Consider the following 18,581-nt stretch of genomic DNA (forward strand, 5'->3'; position numbering starts at 1 on the left):
TGATGAAATCCATTTGGACCTTATTCAAGATTACATCTTTATCTGAGTGACTGCAGATTATTGTCCACAGAGAGGTGTGCTAAAGCTGGATTATCCACTTGTTGGGGATGCATTTGACCTGATGGACGCAGCATGCCAGCCTCACACGCCCTTACATCTGTGGGTGTTTTTGGGGCCTAGGATGGGATGGTAGAAATGACACCAAAACCTTTCATCCTCAGATTACCATGGTTAGTGATCCACATATGTGGATAGAAAATAAAATCAGTCATTATAAATGCATTTGAAAGGGATGCACTTCATGCCCCTAATTTTCTTTAAACTAAAGCCAGTTTCATTTTGAACTAGTAGCAGAGATTTATTTACATGTCATTTGCATTTTTTTTTATTTGGAAAGTTTTTGTTGCTGTGTTCAAAGCATTTCAAATACCCTATGATATTTTCCCTATTGAATAAGTAAAGATAGGCTACCATAAAGACATATTTTAATGTCCTGCATGCCACAGTGCTTTCGTATATCTCATAAGCCACAAATATGGCTGTCGCAGGCGGCCACTTCCGGATCGTGTCCAGATTGACACGTATCGGTGAATACTGACCCACCTCCTCTGGCTGCTACATGGGTGGAGGTTTACCACCATTTGGGAATCTGGAACACAAGGAGAGAGTCAGAGTGTTTTCTATTATCTTTTGAACAGATCGCTCACATTTTGAAGAAAATTTACAATGAGTCACCTGCTGTCTTGCTCCTGGCTGTGATACGTGATGATGACTCTGTTCCCGTCAGACAGGAGGCCCGTGGTCGGCAGGTTGTTTCCTGTTCTTCTGAGGTGTCTGAGGGTAATGTCAGTTTGGCCGCTCCGAGAAACATTAGTGTTCTTGTGCTTCTTGTCTGATATTGAATAAAAGAGTGTTGGTTAGAAACCAAGAGGGTTAGGGTTAGTGGTCACCCTAACTCATATCAGTTATCTGTTATATATTAATAGTAAATCAGAGAACAGAGTTAAAAAACAATAAATACAAATTGTGAAGTTTAGTGCAATGTGAAATTTGATTACTTGACTCACGCTTGTATATGTAATGAGATTGGGCTTCATCCATGTTACTTGACAGCATATCGTGCCCATGCATAAACGTTTGCAGTCCTGCACTTAAATTCACTGCTCTTAAAGGGGCATTTCGAGGCATGAGGGGCAGCAGTCCAGGGAGGTTTATTTCAGTGGCAGGAAGAGAACCTCCAGAGCACTGGGAGCAGGGCTGCCAGGGAAATATGAGGTAGTGAGCTTATGAAAGATACATGAAAAAAATACTACAGGTCAAAATACAGTGAAAAACAAAATTAAGCATTCACATATGTGCAAAAATTATGTGCAAAAATAATCTCTAAAAAGACTCCAGGGTAAACTCAGTGTCTTCGACCTCACTAACATAATGCATCCTAATTATAACTTTCTTTTTTCTCCACTTTTCTATCGCTACACTGTGTGTTCACTCCACAAACACACTTGGCAGAGAATTGGTGATTACATTGCTTGTTGTTCCATATATGTAAGCATCTTACAGGGGCATAGTAATTACTGCTCATCAATAATGATGCTCAAATTCAAACAAAAGCAGCCACAGGCATAGATTGAGAGTGACAACTGAAAGGCAGTTATGAGATTCAATAAGGGGAGCTCTGTGTTTGTGTTTTTAATGAGAAAACCCTTGATCTCTGCTCTGTCATTCCACATCGACGATTAACAAACAGAGGGGGTCATGTTGACCTGGCTAATAGGGGGTAAATCCACTGGTGCGTTATCGGCCGGGCACATTTCATCTAATCAGCAGGATGATGCCAGCAGGCTTAGGCTGCTTTTAATTCAGAGCTGCAGGAATTACTGCCTTGGTCTCTCATTACATGAACATCAGATCAGTCAGACTGAAAGAGTTTGATCCAGGCTTTTACCCTTTTTGGTGGCTGCTATTTGGTGGTTGTCATTTTGTTTCTTTCAGTGGTACTACTGTACATCTTACACGATAAGCTACATTATGTGCTTTCATTGAAGCAAGGTCTTTGTTCACTTGTAACTCAGCAATGATTGAAATGCAAGAGGGGAAGTGCAGAAGCCCAGTGCAGACATGACAGATGGTTTTCCTGTCAACTAACCTTACAGTAACAGTGAAAGTTTATTATATGCGACACCATCTCCATTGGGGCAGTGCTGGCCGGAACGTTAGAGAAACAAGTATTTGACCAGATACTTGTCAGTTCAATCCCCTGACAGGCAGCATTAACTCAGGGTGCCCTTCCCTCATCAACAATGTGTTAAGAGAAAGGCCCTTAACCCTTGCTGCTCCAGTGGAGCTTCTCTGTGGCCAGCAGCATCGGGCCTTTCTGTGAAAGAACTCGTGCCTCTGGGTGAAAATACCCTGAATGAATAAAGGTTAAAACAATGATACTTGCTGTATCTCTATATCACATCCCTCTCAACGAGCAGGAAATGAGAGGGCTGTGTTTATTTATAACTTTGTTTACCTAAAAATAGTCAATTTAAGTGTATTACAAGTGAAAATAGTAGTGACATGACTGATGGTGGCTTCAACCCTGTATAGGTGGGGATAAGTTGTGCTCTTACTGATGGATCACCACTGAGGAGCTCAGCCCTGGTCCTTTCCTCCAAAGTGACCATCACTCCATCCAGGACCTGCAACCGGGACAGACGGAGCACCACTGCTGGTCTGTGGAGAGAATTGCGGGCTACCTAGCAAAAACAATAAAACACCTTTGATTAAACTACAGGTAATAAATCACACTAACTATACTAGTAGCATTCAACGGTTTTAATGTTGCAGCCTGAATGAAGCCTGTCCGTGACATCTGGGATTATTAATACGATGCTATGTGGGTCCCAGCGTAGTCATCGTGTCCTAAGCAGCTATGCTTGTGAACCAGATGACAGTAGCAGATAGTTCCCTGCCCAGCTGCGGACACCCTCTGGCCGGCGTACAAATCCAGCCTTTCCAGTTACAGGACTGTATGTTCCTGCAGGACACTGCTGTAATGATTGAGTTATGAGTGTGTGCCAATGGATGCCCAGTGGAGAGGGGTTTGGTGAGGGAACATGGGTGAAGTAGCGATCTCATGCGGTCAACAGCAGGAGGTATTGTCTCCAGGGTGGCTGTTGGCCTCTACCCCCTGGCAGGATTAAACCCCCCCTTGAGGAGAGATGGGGGATGGGCCCCAGCAGTAAAGAGGCTACCACAGCTGAGCAGGGCCCTATGGAAGATGCAGAGCTGCACGCTCTGCTCAGGCCTGATCCATGGGCTCCAGATGGGGGATGTCAGTGGGCCAACAGCACCCTGCCATTTGGTCAACGGATTTGTCTCTGATGCCGGCCAGTTTGAGGCGCAGCAGACGGCCCATCATGTAATCGCTTAATTTGGGACCACAGAGTTCCTCTGGGTTTGTGTTTTGGATTGTGGGAGTGAGAAAGTGAGTCTGTGAGCACGCTTCTGATCATTTGTTGGCGTGTTAAGGAGTTAAAAATGCCTTGAGACTGATGACTAGTGGACCCACATCACTGTGCAAGCTCACTGTAGCAAAATAACCACAGACAGTAATTGTTACCAGATCATTACATCTAATTGTGTTTAATGTAAAAAAAACAAAACAAATCTGATGTTACTCACAGGATTGCCAACAACTGAGAGCTCTGTCAGCGAAGGAAGAACTTCTAGTTTATCAAGCTCTGAGATGTCCTGAAACAAGTAGAGAAACAAAGATTAATTTAAGTTCTTTTTCACTCCCTGTCCCTGCATTTAACTCTTCTTTCCCACTGAAAACACACTGTATGCATCCCGCCTGACCCTTTCATAACTTTGGTGTTGGGGGGAGGGAAACAGCTGATGAGAGAGATTACATGTGTGAGCTCTCAATAATCTCATGAGAGAGTTTGGCCACACAGCAGGGCGTGGGGGGTGTTTACTCTCATTCCCAGGTTTATGCTCAGATTTGGCTTTGATTCAAAGACACCCCCACTGTGAGCACTGTTGTGCTGGGGTGATTGCTGCATTTTATGTCTTAATTGAATACATGAAAACATTAAGCAAGCAAAGGGAAGAAGGAACAGCCAACAAAAGTGCAAATCACTCGCCCCGGGTGAGAAGGAGATGCAGACTGAGAAGCTGATTACACGTTGTCCTGATTGTTCCTCTCTTCCTTCATCCTCACGGCTCTGACCTTCAATCAAACTTGATTCTCTTTAATGCTACCCCTCGCATGCCACGGTGGGGTGGTAATGACTCATGATTACTATACTTCATGTCTTACTTTGCAAACGCAGGGAAAAGTAATACTGCCGCATGCTGAATGAAATACATTCTTCAACATCTGACACATTTTGCGTAAGAACTAATCAGTAAAAGTTGGTAGTTAAATCAGAAACTGTGCAAAATCTGACTGTGACCTTGGAGGTTACCTCAGGAGATCACTGTGGCGTGAGTCTTTCAGGCACTTTAATTGGAAATTTGAATATCCAGCTTTATTGTGAACCTAAATATAAGCAGTAAATACATTCTACATGCAGGGAGGAAACTGCTGCTAGAGGAGGATACCTGCAGCTTGTTCATGCCAAGAAAGAGCTTGCGGAGCTCAGTCATAGGACTGAGATGGTTGAGCTCCCGCATCCGGTTCTCCGCTAGGTGCAGTTCTAGTAGGACCTTCTGAGCAGCGAAAGAGTACTCAGACAGGGCTTTGATCCGGTTCCTGTCTAACGCGAGCTCTCTGAGCTGGTGAAGCCCCTCCAGTCCTTCCACCTGGCTGATGTCATTACCTGATGAGAGGGCAAACCTTATCAAAACAATGGAGAGATGCATCAAACAATAATATTTATTTCTAACAAAGGGTGTGTAGATTGCACACCCTAGACAATATAAAAGGCAGCATCTTAACACTATATAAACATTTGTCTGGTATTCTTGGTGTCCTTAGTTTAGAAAGCACTGAAGTTACAGAGACAGCTTCTAAAGGTTTCTCAGCAAAGGTCAACAAATCACACTAACAAAGCAAAACTCAATCAGAAACCATCAAAAGCTGGTGAAAAGAAAGTCAGTCATTCTTTTCTTCCAGTCTCATCAGCCAGCTGGCCTTAGGTCTATGGGGGACTTTGCTCTCAGTGTTTGCCTTTTCACAGGCTCTGTGCACTGCACTTTTAGCGGGCTTTGTGAGGGAGGGTTGGTACGTCAACCATACATACCTTGAAGGAAGAGGGCTTTAAGATTGGTGAGCCTGCTGAGCTGCAGATTGGCCATATTGGAGATGCCATTGTGACTCAAATGCAGCACCTCCAGGCTGCCCATCAGCGGCTCCAGGCTGCCAGTGGGCCCCGTTTCCCTTAAACACAGCCACAGAATGACAGTTTGCAACCTCTGTGGTTAAATGAACATCTTCCTCTGCCTCCCGCTGCCTCATTTAACTAGGCCTACCTCCCAGGTGCAGAGCACATAAAGGCAATCACAGTCAGGGCAAACAAAAGCGTGCCTGTCACAGCACCACAGTCAATATACTGGGTTCTACAAGAGCAAGACTGACTGGGAAATTGTATGACATCATACGACCTACTGGCAATCCACACGCTTAAAAATCCAACCAGTATCTAAATATTCAGGTTATTTTAGCAACACATAAAAATATAGAGATTGATAGAATACATCTTGACAGCTTTCAAATCAAACTACAATAAAATAAAAATGTGTAAACAACTTTACTTTCTTGCACTTACTGTATGCTTATAGGCAACAACTGTAAGAGAAATATTATAAAGAGAGTTCTTACATTGGGTGGTCAGTGCTGCCCCCTAATGGTTATAGTCAGATGTTGTTCACACTTCACATTGGGCAGCAGAGGAACATCATAAAATGTTGAAATACACTATTACTGATGAGCTGTGTTACCTGCCGCCTTTGGATGAGCTGTGTTGACCGTAACCACTGGAGTGAACTTTACTGTAGAGGATTTGTCTGTTTGTCAGATGAGCCTGAGTCTTCTGTCTGGGCAGGATGGACTCGATGTGGTTATAGTTCAGACACAAAGCCTGGAAGAGGACAAAGAGGACACTGAAATTAATAATTCCTACACCCCTTAGTTGTATTAAGAGTCAGATTTTTGGGTTTGTATTTTCTGTACTTTGATGTTAGGCAGGTAAATGAGGCCAGAGAACGACGTGAGGTTGTTGTGGTCCAAGTTGACACTACGCAGGCTACTGAACAGGTCTGATGGAGACAGATCAACCATCCTGTGGGGAAATAACACTTCATATTACACCTTTTTTTAATGCCTGTTTTTTCAGCATAGTCAATTGCGCTCATTTTAGAAGCATGCTATGTTAATGTGTAAGTCTTTACCTAATGGAGCAGGACTGCAAGGTCAGGTAGGTGATGTCTGTGTAGTTAGAGTGGCCCAGCTTCTCAGCCACCATGTCAGGGGTTAGTCTCCCTCCAAACATATCCTTTGCATTTTCACACTCTGTCACTTCCTAGAGAAAACAATAGACATTCAAAAGTACTGGAGATAATTATGTTAACACCATTTACACAACATCTGAGAGGGTGTTTTTGACACATACGACTGCGATCCCATCCAGTGCTTTCAGAGAGGGCAGGTGGAACACCACGTATATCCGATAGTTTTCCAGTCTCTCCACTAAAGGATTCGCATAAAGATCCAGAATGATGAGGTTTGTCAATGCCTGAAAAGAAGGTATATGGGCTAAGACAAAAACCTGACACCATCGATACTTATTTCCCTATCAGGTCATAGGGTGTACTGTGAATGTTTTTGTTTATTAGACTCTTGCCTTTAGGTAGTAAATGTCTCGTGATGTGGAAATCTCGTTGTTGCCGATGTAGAGTTCGAGAAGAGAGCGAAGCCTCTGGATGCCATGCAGGGAACTGATGCGGTTGTTCTCCACGGACAGGAAGGACAGATTGGGGAGGTGATCTAGGACCGCAGCATCCAGACTAGAGAGCTGATTCCCATCTAAGCTCAATTTATTCAGGCAGCGCAGGTTTGACAGGCCTGAAAAAACAGGTTGGAGAGACAGAAAAATACTGACGGCTACTGTGCAGCTGGTCTGGGTATAATATGTGACAACAAATCAATACATTTCTATGTTTGATTCGGTTTGGTTTTATCCTGTCATAAAATATGTAACATAGACTATCATACTGGTTGATTTTTTTTGTCTGTGACTGACCACTGAGTGTGCTGATGCTGTTGTTGTTCAGGGAAAGTTCTTCCAGCTTCAGGCAGCTGTCCAGTCCCTCCACCTTAGAGATGTCATTGTCATTGAAGGAGGCCCAGCGCAGGTTCACTAGCTTATTCAGATTGTTCAGCTTGGAAATCCTCTGGCTGTCAAGGTTCAGGGCTGTGATCTGGTCAACAATGTTAGTGCCAAGCAACTCATGAGAAAAGAATGATTTAAGAATGTATTGAGATTTAAAGGTTGGGTTGGAGATCTTATTCTGGATAATTCTTTTTACTAATCTGATAGAAATCCTCTTAACACCCGATTGCAACTGAGTAAATAAAGACTTTTTCACAAAAATGAAAAAAAAAAATCAGCCTGGGGAATGAATAAGCCTTAAAAAACTCCATCCAATCACGTACATGTTACATTGTAGTGAATTGGATCGTGATGTGTCAATCAAGCTACCGTCTCTCTCCCTCTCTCCCTCTTCTCGCGTGCAAGATCAGACTCTTCACTGACGTCCGCGGAAAAGCCACACTCCAGTCTGGTGTAGTGTTGTGACGTTCACGAACGAACCGATTCTATTAACATGAACGATGGGAACCGAGTCACAGCTGGGAACCGTTCTTTTTTTTTTTTACCATCTCTGTGTGTTCATAACAGTCAATTGAAGCTGCTCCATTGGCTACGTAAGTGGCGTGCAAACTCAGATATTAGTGGGATATCTAATTTTGTATTATTTTGTTCCAAATCCCACTCCATTATTTCCAAAATAAAATGAGTTACCACGAGGCTGGCTTCTTAAAACTTAATAAATATGTAAAAAATCAGTCAAATGAGCCAGTTTTTTGAACGGCTCTTTGAAAGGAACGGCTCACCAAGATCCGGCTCCCCTCAAAGAGCCATAAATCCCATCTCTAGTCTGGTGGGTATCAATATATCTCTGGCAATGCGCGTTGAGTGTCTTCACCCATGTCCACAGAAAGTTGAAGGCGTGGCTTCAGACAGAAGTCTGAGGAAAGGGCCTGGGACTTTTGACTTGTGTGTTTTCAAAATGTGGCCTGATCAGTGATGGGAATAACGGCGTTAAAATAAACGGCGTTACTAACGGCGTTATTTTTTTCAGTAACGAGTAATCTAACTAATTACTATTTCCACCGTTACCACGCCGTTACCGTTACCGACAATTAAATGAGGCGCGTTACAAACTACTCAGTGAAGCCGTTGTCCTCCGACTTGGCTCATCTCAGCCACAGAAGCTGCTAAACTGTTTTTCTTTTTCCTTCTCTCCTTTGGTGAGGGGAGGTGGGAGGAGGGAGGGACGAGACAACCGCATAAGTGATGATGAGTGGTTGAGGCAGAGTAAGGTTTCATGCTAAGCCAATCAGAGGCAGTGTTCAGTTTGTACACAAACCACACACGCACGCAGTTTAGCCTCACACACACAGACTAGCAGAGGGAAGCTGCCGAGTTCGGAGGGAAAGTACAGACACTACTTTAATCTCCTTGAGGTAAAAGACAAGAACATGTGAGGTGTAGCTACATTATGTCCCGGAGCGAAGTGTTTGTCCTGAGCTTCTGCTCACCTGACTCTGTGCAGCTTCTTCATTAAATCCAAACAGTCCGACACAGCGACGCACTGCTCCTCTTTGACTCTAAAGTCTCTGTAGCTCATCAGCCCGGAACTCTCCGTCATGGACCAGAAGCGACGGCGGCGTTTGGCCTCAGACCGATAATATAATCCATGCCTCAGACGAGTCTCGGACTTCCAGAGCAGGTACAGCGCAGCGTTGTGACCTCAACCATGGTTGATGAGAGCAGAAATGTTGTTGTTGTAGTGAAAATGGGCGAGCTCGTGAAGACGCGAATTTACACAAAGTCAAAACGAGCGTCAAATCGCGTATCTCGCGTTTGGTCGCGCGTCACAACTCGAGCGAAAAAAAAGCGTTCCTCGTGTTTGGTGGGAAGCCCCTTGTGGGCCCCTTGTGGGTCTTCCCACCAAACACGATGAAAGAGACGAAGACGCGATGGTCCCGTCGCCCAAAAAAAATTGGGTGTATTGCGTCGCAAAAAAAAAAAAGTCGCGTCTACTTTTTTTCAAATTTTAGACTTTTTAAGACCCCGCAGATACCCTGTTATTTCATATAAAAGTTTAAGTGTATACATATTTTATGATGCTGTGTATTATATATTATATATTTAAGACCATCTTTGAATTTTCTAATAAATGTAATACTTTTTAAGGCCTTAATTTTAGATACATGAATTTAAGACTTTTTAAGGATCCGCGGATACCCTGAGAAGTTGTGCGCTCGCAGCAGGACAGATAATCAGATGGATAATCGGTAAAGTTAATAATTTCACATGTTATTCATGTGGCCATGAATAAATTAATTTCGATGTTTCCTGTTATTGTTGCCCAAACGCAAATCTTGAATAGGTCTCCACTGTTTTCACATTTAAAAAGGTCTTTGTTGTCTTTGTACAGAGACAATATGAGATTTGCTTGTAGGCAGCCACAGCACTTAAAAAACCCACTGTAACCTATTTCCATAGGCACACCAGCCTCGCTTTCAATAAAACACACACTCGCATTCTATAATTGCGATCAGTGAAATATATGAAAACAATAAAATACAATTTAAAAATGCCCTTGGAAAGAAAAAGTAACGCAATAGTTACTTTCCCTGGTAACTAGTTGCTATTATAGTGAAGTAGTGGAGTTACTAACTCAGTTACTTTTTGGGAGAAGTAATTAGTAACTATAACTAATTACTTTTTAAAAGTAACGTTCCCAACACTGGGCCTGATAGAAGCGATTTTCCAGGATCTCCAACCCTACCTTTAAATTAGAATTGCCATAGTTATAAACATCACACCACATGCTGAAGCTCACCTTTGCAGTCCAGTCTGGCTCAAGCTCCTGACTGAGTCCCCAGGGTGCCGGGTTGAGATGACACAGGAGCTGGGCTGTTGACAGCAGGCTGAGACTGCGGGGACGATCACTGTCGGTACGTGACTGAGCTAGAACAGATGCCTGTGAACAGAGTGTCAACAGGTATGATTGAATTACAGCACATTCTGAAATATGGATGTTTGCACTCTGAAACCCTTACTGAAGCATGTAACCATTTTTTATTTTTTTTACTTTACTTAAAATTGCAAGTAAAAGTACATCACATTAATATCTGTAACCTGGTTAATTTTGGACCCAGCAGCCATGTGAACAGCATCAGCAGCCTCCTCCTCTGTTACCATCAAGCCGTCCAAGTGTGTGAGTGTTGTCAGACGTCCTAGTATGGTCACTCTGAATGCCTCCGGCTGGAAAGACAGCAGGAAGAATGGAATTAATATCTTTATTTTTTATAGCTTCAGCGTGTCAGCGTTTTTGGATTTAGATTTAATTCTATAGCTGATCACAGACGTTGTTCCAGGGGTTGTGTTGAGTGTCGAGCCTGAGAAGGGTAGGTGTGTGTTTTCTGAGCACGGCTGTATCTTCTCTGGCTTTGGTCAACTTGTTCCAGCTCACATCAAGTTCTTTGAGTTGTCCCAACCCCCTCAGCCCCTCCAGGGTCACCAGGTGGTTATAGCTCGCATCCAGAAACTCGAGGTTGGGCTGTGACAAGAAAAGTCTGTGTTATTTGAGTTAAAGAGGCAAGTTGCTATTAAAAGCACAATAACACCACTTTCTCTCATCACTCCTACCATGTGAGAAATGTCATCAAGGCGTGTGAACTCATTGAAGCTGATGGTAAGACGCCGCAGAGCCGTTAGGTGGGAAATCTCCTTGATCTTGCTCAGACTGTTACCATGAAGGTTCAATACCTGGAGTTTCGGATCATTGAAGAGTTTATTATTTCAACATATGAAATGGATTCAAAATGACAAGCCAAGATACTCACAGTGATCTGACTCAGGACGTTGGCTCTGGCCACATTAAGCAGAATTTTGTCATCCAAGCTCAACAATTTGGGCAGCGCTTTCAGCACAGGCTCCATGTTGAGGACTTCCTGGTCCACGATGACATCGTTTGAGGGATCCTCATGTTCCTCTGTGCTACGTCCTGGTGATGCAGGTTGTTCTTGGTTCTGATAACAACACATTTATAGATTTTGAATAGATGAACTTCTGCTGGGTAGGTTGCAAATAATTCTGAAACAAGTATGCAACCAACAAAGAGACAGGAAAACATAATGATCTATCTTACCATCCCTTGCAACTTCATATTGATCAGTATGACTAAGCATTTATTTTACGATTCAGATTTTTTGCTTGAATTAAAAGTCAAAGTGAACTGCTGCAGTCTTTAAGATAGTCTTCTTCATCTAAACTGGAAGACTTAGGGGATCTTAACAAAGGCTTTTATCAAACAGCAACAAAACCAATGAATCAATTACCCCGGTTAAGTATTCAAAATATATGATGTACTCAGGCAAGACTAGTTCATGGTCAAACACAAACCACTGTCTTCGTCTGGGGTTGCACTCTGGACCAGTGTTTGTTTTGGAGGAGCGAGGTCTCTCTACAAGGAAATCACACAGAGGTGTTATGACATTGTACAGCTACTGACTGAAATGTCATTCTTTTTTTCATATCTTTTTTTATTAGTCACGTACCTTCACTCGTTGCAGTTCTGCACTTGGTGTCCACATTGCGATATACGGAGCAGACTCCATGATGGCTGCTTCTCTTCACTGGGTCTCCCTCTCTGATGTGTGTGCTGTGACCCACGAACACTTTGGAAACAATAACGTGACCTACAGGTAAAAAAAAAAAAACAACAACAAAAAACTAGGATTTCAGCTTTTTTATGAAAAAATCAGAGTGGTGGGAGTAATATAATATATAATAAAGGATATAATACTGTGAGTAAAACTAACCCACCGTGCCTGAATGGTACTGTATCCATGGAATCACACTGGCCAGCCTGGCGCAGTCTGTGCTCCAGTCTGGGCAGTTCAGTCACACACAGGCTGTTGGATAAAGGTATGGCCCCGACTCTCCCCCAAGCCTTATTCAGAGTAAAAGTCAGCATGACTTGAAGTTCAAATAAAGTGAAAACATAATAAGAATTTACTGAATTCTTGTGACTCTGTAGTTACTGTAGTTATTCAGTAAACAAGAGCCACCATGGTGCTGTGATTAAGATTTAATAAAACTTTTAACAAAACTGTTCTGTCCCTCTGTTATTCATTATGTTTTGTTTTGTTCTTTTTGATTTGTAGGAATTCCTTTATTCACATGCTGGAGATTGTAGAGTAAACTAACTCAAAAAATATTTTTTTCTCTCCTAACACACAGGGGACATATTCTGAGTGTTGTGTTGGTGGATTCTTAGAATTAGCAATTACAGCAGCGTGCACACCTTATATTGTTCTGCTGTTTTGAAGCCCTCCTCCAGGATGCCCAAAATTTCTTCCCTCTCACTGTTTTTTTCAGGGTCGGCTGCATAGAACAAGTGCTCCAGCCGACGTCTGTAATTCCTGCTTGAAAAATTCATGTAAGATTTCAACTTAGACCTGATGTTCCTGTTACAAAGGAAAATATAAACCTTAAGGTTATTGTTAAGGTTATGATTAGTTTTCACTTTTCATTACATTCCAGTTTTACTCACTGTGAATTGTCGTCGCTGGCCAGCAAGCTATGAAGTTTGTCCTCAAAGCGAAGCCTCAGAGCACTGTTGTAGATGCGGATAACTCTGTTGATCTTAATGCCAGTGATGCTGTACGTCCTGTAGTCTGACTGAGAGACGTGGGAATTCAGGAGGTCACAACAGGACGTAAACCTGGTGTCCAGACAAACAGAAAAAAAAGAGTTTAGAAAAGTTTGTTTTTGATATTTCTTTTCTTTTTTTTTTATATAGAAAACTTAAATTACAAGCTAAAGAACCAAATATTTACCAAGGGTCTGTGGAGCATCCCTCCTCCAAGCGAATATTTCCAACACTTTCTAACTCCATCAACAAAAACTGGACTGTGTACTCCATCCTGCTTGCGGCTTGGGCCAAATCCTGCTCATAACCGGCTTTAATCCTGAATGTAAAAAATATTTATTCTAAATTGGAGGTAAAAATCATGACATACTTCATTCAGACATTAAAGCAGAAGTAAGCGATCCGGTCGTTTTGGCTAATGCTGCGTTCCAGGCAGGCTTTTGAAACCGTAAATTACAGCTTCAAGTCACGACTTACGACTTTGTAGCGTTTCAGGCAACCCACAACTCGCGTTTCTCCGACCTGTTGCCTGTGAAAGTCACTATAACGGCCACTCGTAACTTCCGTCCCGTGAACTCGCACCAGATCGAACTGGTACGACTTCACAGGTCGGAAAAACACGAGTTACGGGCTGCCTTGAACGCACCATAACTTCTTGTCAGCCGATGGAGTTAGCAGCCCCCGCCCTCGTCATGGATCTATTGGTCCTCGTCCCTACGTCGCCACATTCAGGCGCATCCCTTGGCTGCGCACACAGAGAGGACCGCCCCTTTATGCCGTTCTCTCTCCTCATTGGATAAAAATTGTAGGATACAAGAAAAGTTTTCTCCTCGGCTCAGAGCAGAGCAGAGTGACTGACAGACCCGTGTTTCGGTCCAAACACTCTATGTAAGTGATTGCTGTCGGAAGATATAACTATTTAAGACTTATATTAACACAAAAATATCGCTTACTTCTGCTTTAAAATTCAAGTTGTGTAAAGGATTGTTCAATTTTCTGTTCAACTAACTCATTCAGCCTCCTCGTCCATGTCTCCAGTCGCTCCCTCAGTGCGTCCATTTTTAGGAGTATTTTGGACTCCATGCTGGGGTCATGACTGATGTCGGTGGTTGCATCATATCTGTCAGATGAACCCTCCTGCAGGTCGGTCTGTTCTCCTGCTTCCTCCTCCACCATGCAAGCAGACTTCTTACAACCAGCCAGCACCTTGGAGAGCTCACACTCCAGCTGGGAAAATGCACAAATGACTCAGCTCTCTTAACTTTGAACTTTAATGCAATCTGCAGCTGGGGGCGCCAGCATATACAGTATATATATATCCTGTACTCATGTTACAGCTGCTAAAATGATCTCAAAACAGGTAAAGGACTGTACGTACCTTTTTGAGAGCATGACTGATTGTCCTGATGGATTCTTCAGGTAACTGCAGCAGAGTTTTCTTCCTCTCTATCAGTCCGAAGCGGGTTTCTGCCAGGTTCCTTTGAGCAGTTCGCACACGCATGTTGTAGTACATAATTTTCTTCATTACAGTGGACTAAAAAAAGAAAAAGCAGAGTCAGATCCCACAGGCCACAAAAGTGTAGAGAGCCAACAAATGATAATAATGTTGAACATATTTGTTTAAAACCACATAATCTTAGACATAAAATGTGTTAAGATGAATTTAATGGGTATATGATACATTAAAGATGTAAAACCTCCCATTTAACTTATTTATTAAGAAATTTTAAAATTATTAGGAAATACTCAAAAATCTAAGCAAATCATTGGCAACCAACATGTGTAATCATTAAAGCAATTTCACTGCAGTTCTCAGGTAACAGGTTAAAAGAGACTGTATCTTCTGAAGAGCCCATGAGCAACGAGGGTGAGATCAGTTAGTGTCCTGCAGGTCTCCTCAATACCTCAGCTGCTTCCTTGACTTGCTTGCTTGATACGTCATAGGTGTCGAGCCGCTGGAGGCCTGGCATGTGGTAAAGAACGTGTGTGGCGTAGTTACACAGCAGACACACCGGGTTTGGGGTTGATGTGGGGCTCTTCAGTGCAAGTGTTGTCAGATGTGGCAAGCGGGCAAGCAGGGTCAGCTCCTGTTACAACAGCAACAACAGAGCCCACACGTTAGTAAGAGAGCAAGGTTGTACCCTCAAAGACTCTGTTTAATCTATTTTCTCTTTTTAAATTTTCATTTAACTTTGTTTTTAAAAAAAAAGAAGAAAAAAAGAGAGCGAGTGAGTGAGAATGACATTTCTGATGTGTGAATTGCATCTAACTGATAAAGAAAAATTGGTGGGTACTGTAGAAGGAACTGTCTCTGTTATTGTGGCTACACCCTATAAAGAAGTCTTAACATAATAATAGAATAATGCTTAAATTACATCTTTCGAATTTCCTATTTATTTAATTTAATTCGCAATGCTTGCCTCACAGCAATTGAAAAGAAATGTTGCTGCGTAGAAAGGGCGCAAAGACTCTGAAGAACTGAAAACATTCCTCTTTGGTTTTTTTTCTCTATGTAATGGACGTTCAGACATTCATAACAATAATTACATCCTTTAAAGACAAAAAGTTGATTGCAGGTACATGGTCTGAGGTGTGAATCCAATCAAAATTAAAGCCACAAAATGTTTTTCATTTGCTGTCAGAATGACCTTGAATAAAACAATGACCCACTCTAAATGCTGCATGACCGTGTCATCTACAGCATGTTTAAAATGTATAACTGACTAATACAAACCTGTTCATCAAAAACATACTTTGTTAGCATTAATTTTTTTAAATGGGTGCAATCATGGGTGAATTTCGCTGGATTCATAATAACAAAAAATTAAATTATGCTCCTCAATAGCTCCTAGAAGGCCTTGTGCAGTCAACCCATTGTCGATGTGATTGAAAATCTGAACTGGCCGAGACCTCGACATTTCACAAGAATTAGGATGTGCCCCCTTTTGAGACCAAGGATTTTAGAAATAAGATTTTACAAAGTAAGGAGGAAAATTTAACAGAGGGAGTTTCAAAAGATATTTCTGTTTTAAATCCTACCTTAAAGGAGCTGATCCTGTTCCCAGACAGATTAAGATTCTGAAGGCTGACATTAAGATCAAGGCTATGTCCTGAAAAGAAGTTAAAAATGATTTGATTTTTTTTAACAGCTCAATGAATCGCAATCAAACTTGGCACAGCAAATAGAAAGCAAATAGAAACCTACCAATCTTTTCAATTATGTTGTCAGCAAGGTTTAGTTCTTTGAGGTTTTGAAGTGTGTTCAAGCCCTTTAGAAAACAGCAATCACAAGTAACAGACAGCTGATAAAAAAAATATAATAGGAGTGTGCTACTACTGACAAAACTTGCAAACACATCTCAATCCATCACATTAACTGGTGACAAATTCTGTAAAAAAAAAAAAAAAAGTTGTGGTAAACCAAGGCAATAAATAAACAATAGATTCATAATTGATGGTCCAAACCTGTATATGACTTATGCAGTTATTGTTGAGCCACAGCACTTCTAGGTTCACCTGTGATTCTAAATTCTTTATTTCACATATCTGATTATCATAAAGGTAGAGTTTCTTTAGTTGAGCACAATTCTGCAGCCCAGATATTCCCTGTAATAAAAAAAAAGAAGATTTGGTCAATTATAATTATATATGCGTGATTTATGATGTGAAACTAACTTATACAGGATGCATGCATGCAAGGACTATCTTATTAAATCCCTAAACATTAAACTATTCCACTAAAATATATTCAATAACATAACCCCTAATGGACTGTAATGATTCTGGGCATTTAATACTATTCTTATTAGCTGTGGCAGTGTCTATTCTTTGAAATCTTACTGTCAGCTGGCACTGGGCGACCCAGAGCTCCTGGAGCAGAGGACAGCACTCGAGGCCCTCAATGTGTCTTACGTCCTGGCCCACTATGGTGAGCTGGCAGAGCCTGGGGAAGAGAGACAGGCCGACCATGCGGGGGAAACCAGAGAAGAACATCTCAAGGGAGCTGATGTTGCTTCCCTCCAGTGCAATTTTCTCATAGGACACTCCATTGACCAAGCACTGTTGGGAATAATGTTGAAACAAGAGAGAGAGAAGACAAAATAAATGGATGAAAGAAGGAGTAGTCAATAACGCCACTAAAAATGGATAGGCTATTAGAGACACTATTGATCCCAAAGAAGATCAAAATATCCAGTAGCGCAGACAAACATATAAAATAAGGGAAAAGAAAAGCAATAAAACACAGAAAAGTAAAGAAAATATACACTACACACATTGATTTGGGTGTCAAAGAGAGTTTCACACTCACCAGTTCTTTGACCAGCTCCTCATCACTGCGGTGCTTTTGTCTCTCACTGTGTATCATGTCTCCTCTGTCCTAAAATACACCCCGGCTAAAGTGAAACACTTTCACTGTCACTACAGGGCTCTGTAGTAGCTGCTATGTTTCTCTGATAGTCCTGGAGAAATTGTTGGAGAAGCCATGTCAGTTAACGCTGAGCTAAACGCAGATAACAGTAACTGTGAGCTAAATGGCTGTAATAAATAAATAATATCTAATTTAAACCTGCATGGCTGATAAAAAAAAAAAGAACGCTTTTTTTTTTTTTCCTAGGACGAAATGCAGCGGTGTCCTGCTCCAAAACAAACTCTTCTTTCGGCCCGTCTGAGTTCAGCAATGTTTGGCATCAGGTTGTATCCAGGCAGAAGAGTCTGGTTGCTAAGGAGCCATGTTGAAACTTTGTGTGTTCATACGTCAGATTGGCCGCACGAGGGCGCCACACTGCAGGGCAAAAAACACAACAACATCATAGTACATCATACAACACATACACAGGCTAACAGTTTTGAAAACATGTGTGTTTATTTCTTATTTCATAGCCATGCGTTTATAATGATTAAAAAAAACAACAACAAAAAAACACCGGAGCTACAACAACAACAAAAAAACACACACATGCAGTATGCAATATGTTTGAAGTTATAACAACCACTTTTTTTTTTCTTTTTTTACATATTCACTTCCTATTATCGACCTGGGAATTCCGCTGTCTTTCACTGATGTAATATGTGCATGTAGAGTCCTGACCTCCGAGCATTATTATTATTTATTTTGGTAACACTTTATTTTAAGGGGTCCTTGTTCCTGTGTATCTACCTAATTAATTACAGTGTAATTACCTATGTAACCGTATGTAATAACATGTACTTACATTGTAAATACATAGTGTATTTTGGTGTACTTAAAGGTCCTTGTTACACTTGTAATAAGAAATGCCAAAGTGGCCTCTCTCTTTGCACAAGCATTTCTTATTACAAGTGTAACAAGGACCTTTAAGTACACCAAAATACACTATGTATTTACAATGTAAGTACATGTTATTACATAGGTAATTACACTGTAATTAATTAGGTAGATACACAGGAACAAGGACCCCTTAAAATAAAGTGTTACCTTTATTTTTTATAACGTAGCTGTCACTCACTCACTCACTCCATCCATCACCGTCGGCCACTTGACTTCATTATCACGCCGACGAGGAGATAATAAAAAATAAAAAAATAAAAAAATAAATGCCCCATGCATGTTTGACTCTGCCCCAAATAAAGTGCCAATGGACACCATGACGTCACCGTCG

General features: G+C 41.7%; 1 protein-coding gene across 1 annotated transcript; it reads right to left on the reverse strand.

Annotated features, from left to right (window-relative positions):
• Positions 1-604: 604 nt before the first annotated feature.
• lrrc9 (leucine rich repeat containing 9) lies at positions 605-18,026 on the reverse strand. The gene is made up of 32 exons (XM_085767091.1): positions 17,252-18,026; positions 16,783-17,001; positions 16,408-16,548; positions 16,148-16,211; positions 15,982-16,052; positions 14,847-15,029; positions 14,321-14,476; positions 13,952-14,169; positions 13,130-13,261; positions 12,844-13,014; positions 12,595-12,715; positions 12,114-12,240; positions 11,846-11,986; positions 11,627-11,751; positions 11,132-11,317; positions 10,935-11,054; positions 10,654-10,845; positions 10,425-10,550; positions 10,126-10,266; positions 7,236-7,413; positions 6,837-7,057; positions 6,606-6,728; positions 6,385-6,515; positions 6,167-6,275; positions 5,935-6,074; positions 5,238-5,374; positions 4,597-4,814; positions 3,673-3,741; positions 2,619-2,744; positions 1,068-1,257; positions 736-892; positions 605-649 (listed from the first exon to the last, which is right to left on the reverse strand). Exons 1-32 carry the CDS (start codon positions 17,306-17,308, stop codon positions 616-618), a joined length of 4,524 nt encoding a protein of 1,507 aa, XP_085623217.1. The 5' UTR covers positions 17,309-18,026; the 3' UTR covers positions 605-615.
• Between the last annotated feature and the right edge of the window lie 555 nt (positions 18,027-18,581).

Source organism: Trachurus japonicus, chromosome 22 (assembly GCF_045865225.1).
Source record: "Trachurus japonicus isolate A0001 chromosome 22, Traja_1.0".
Lineage (NCBI taxonomy): Eukaryota > Metazoa > Chordata > Actinopteri > Carangiformes > Carangidae > Trachurus > Trachurus japonicus.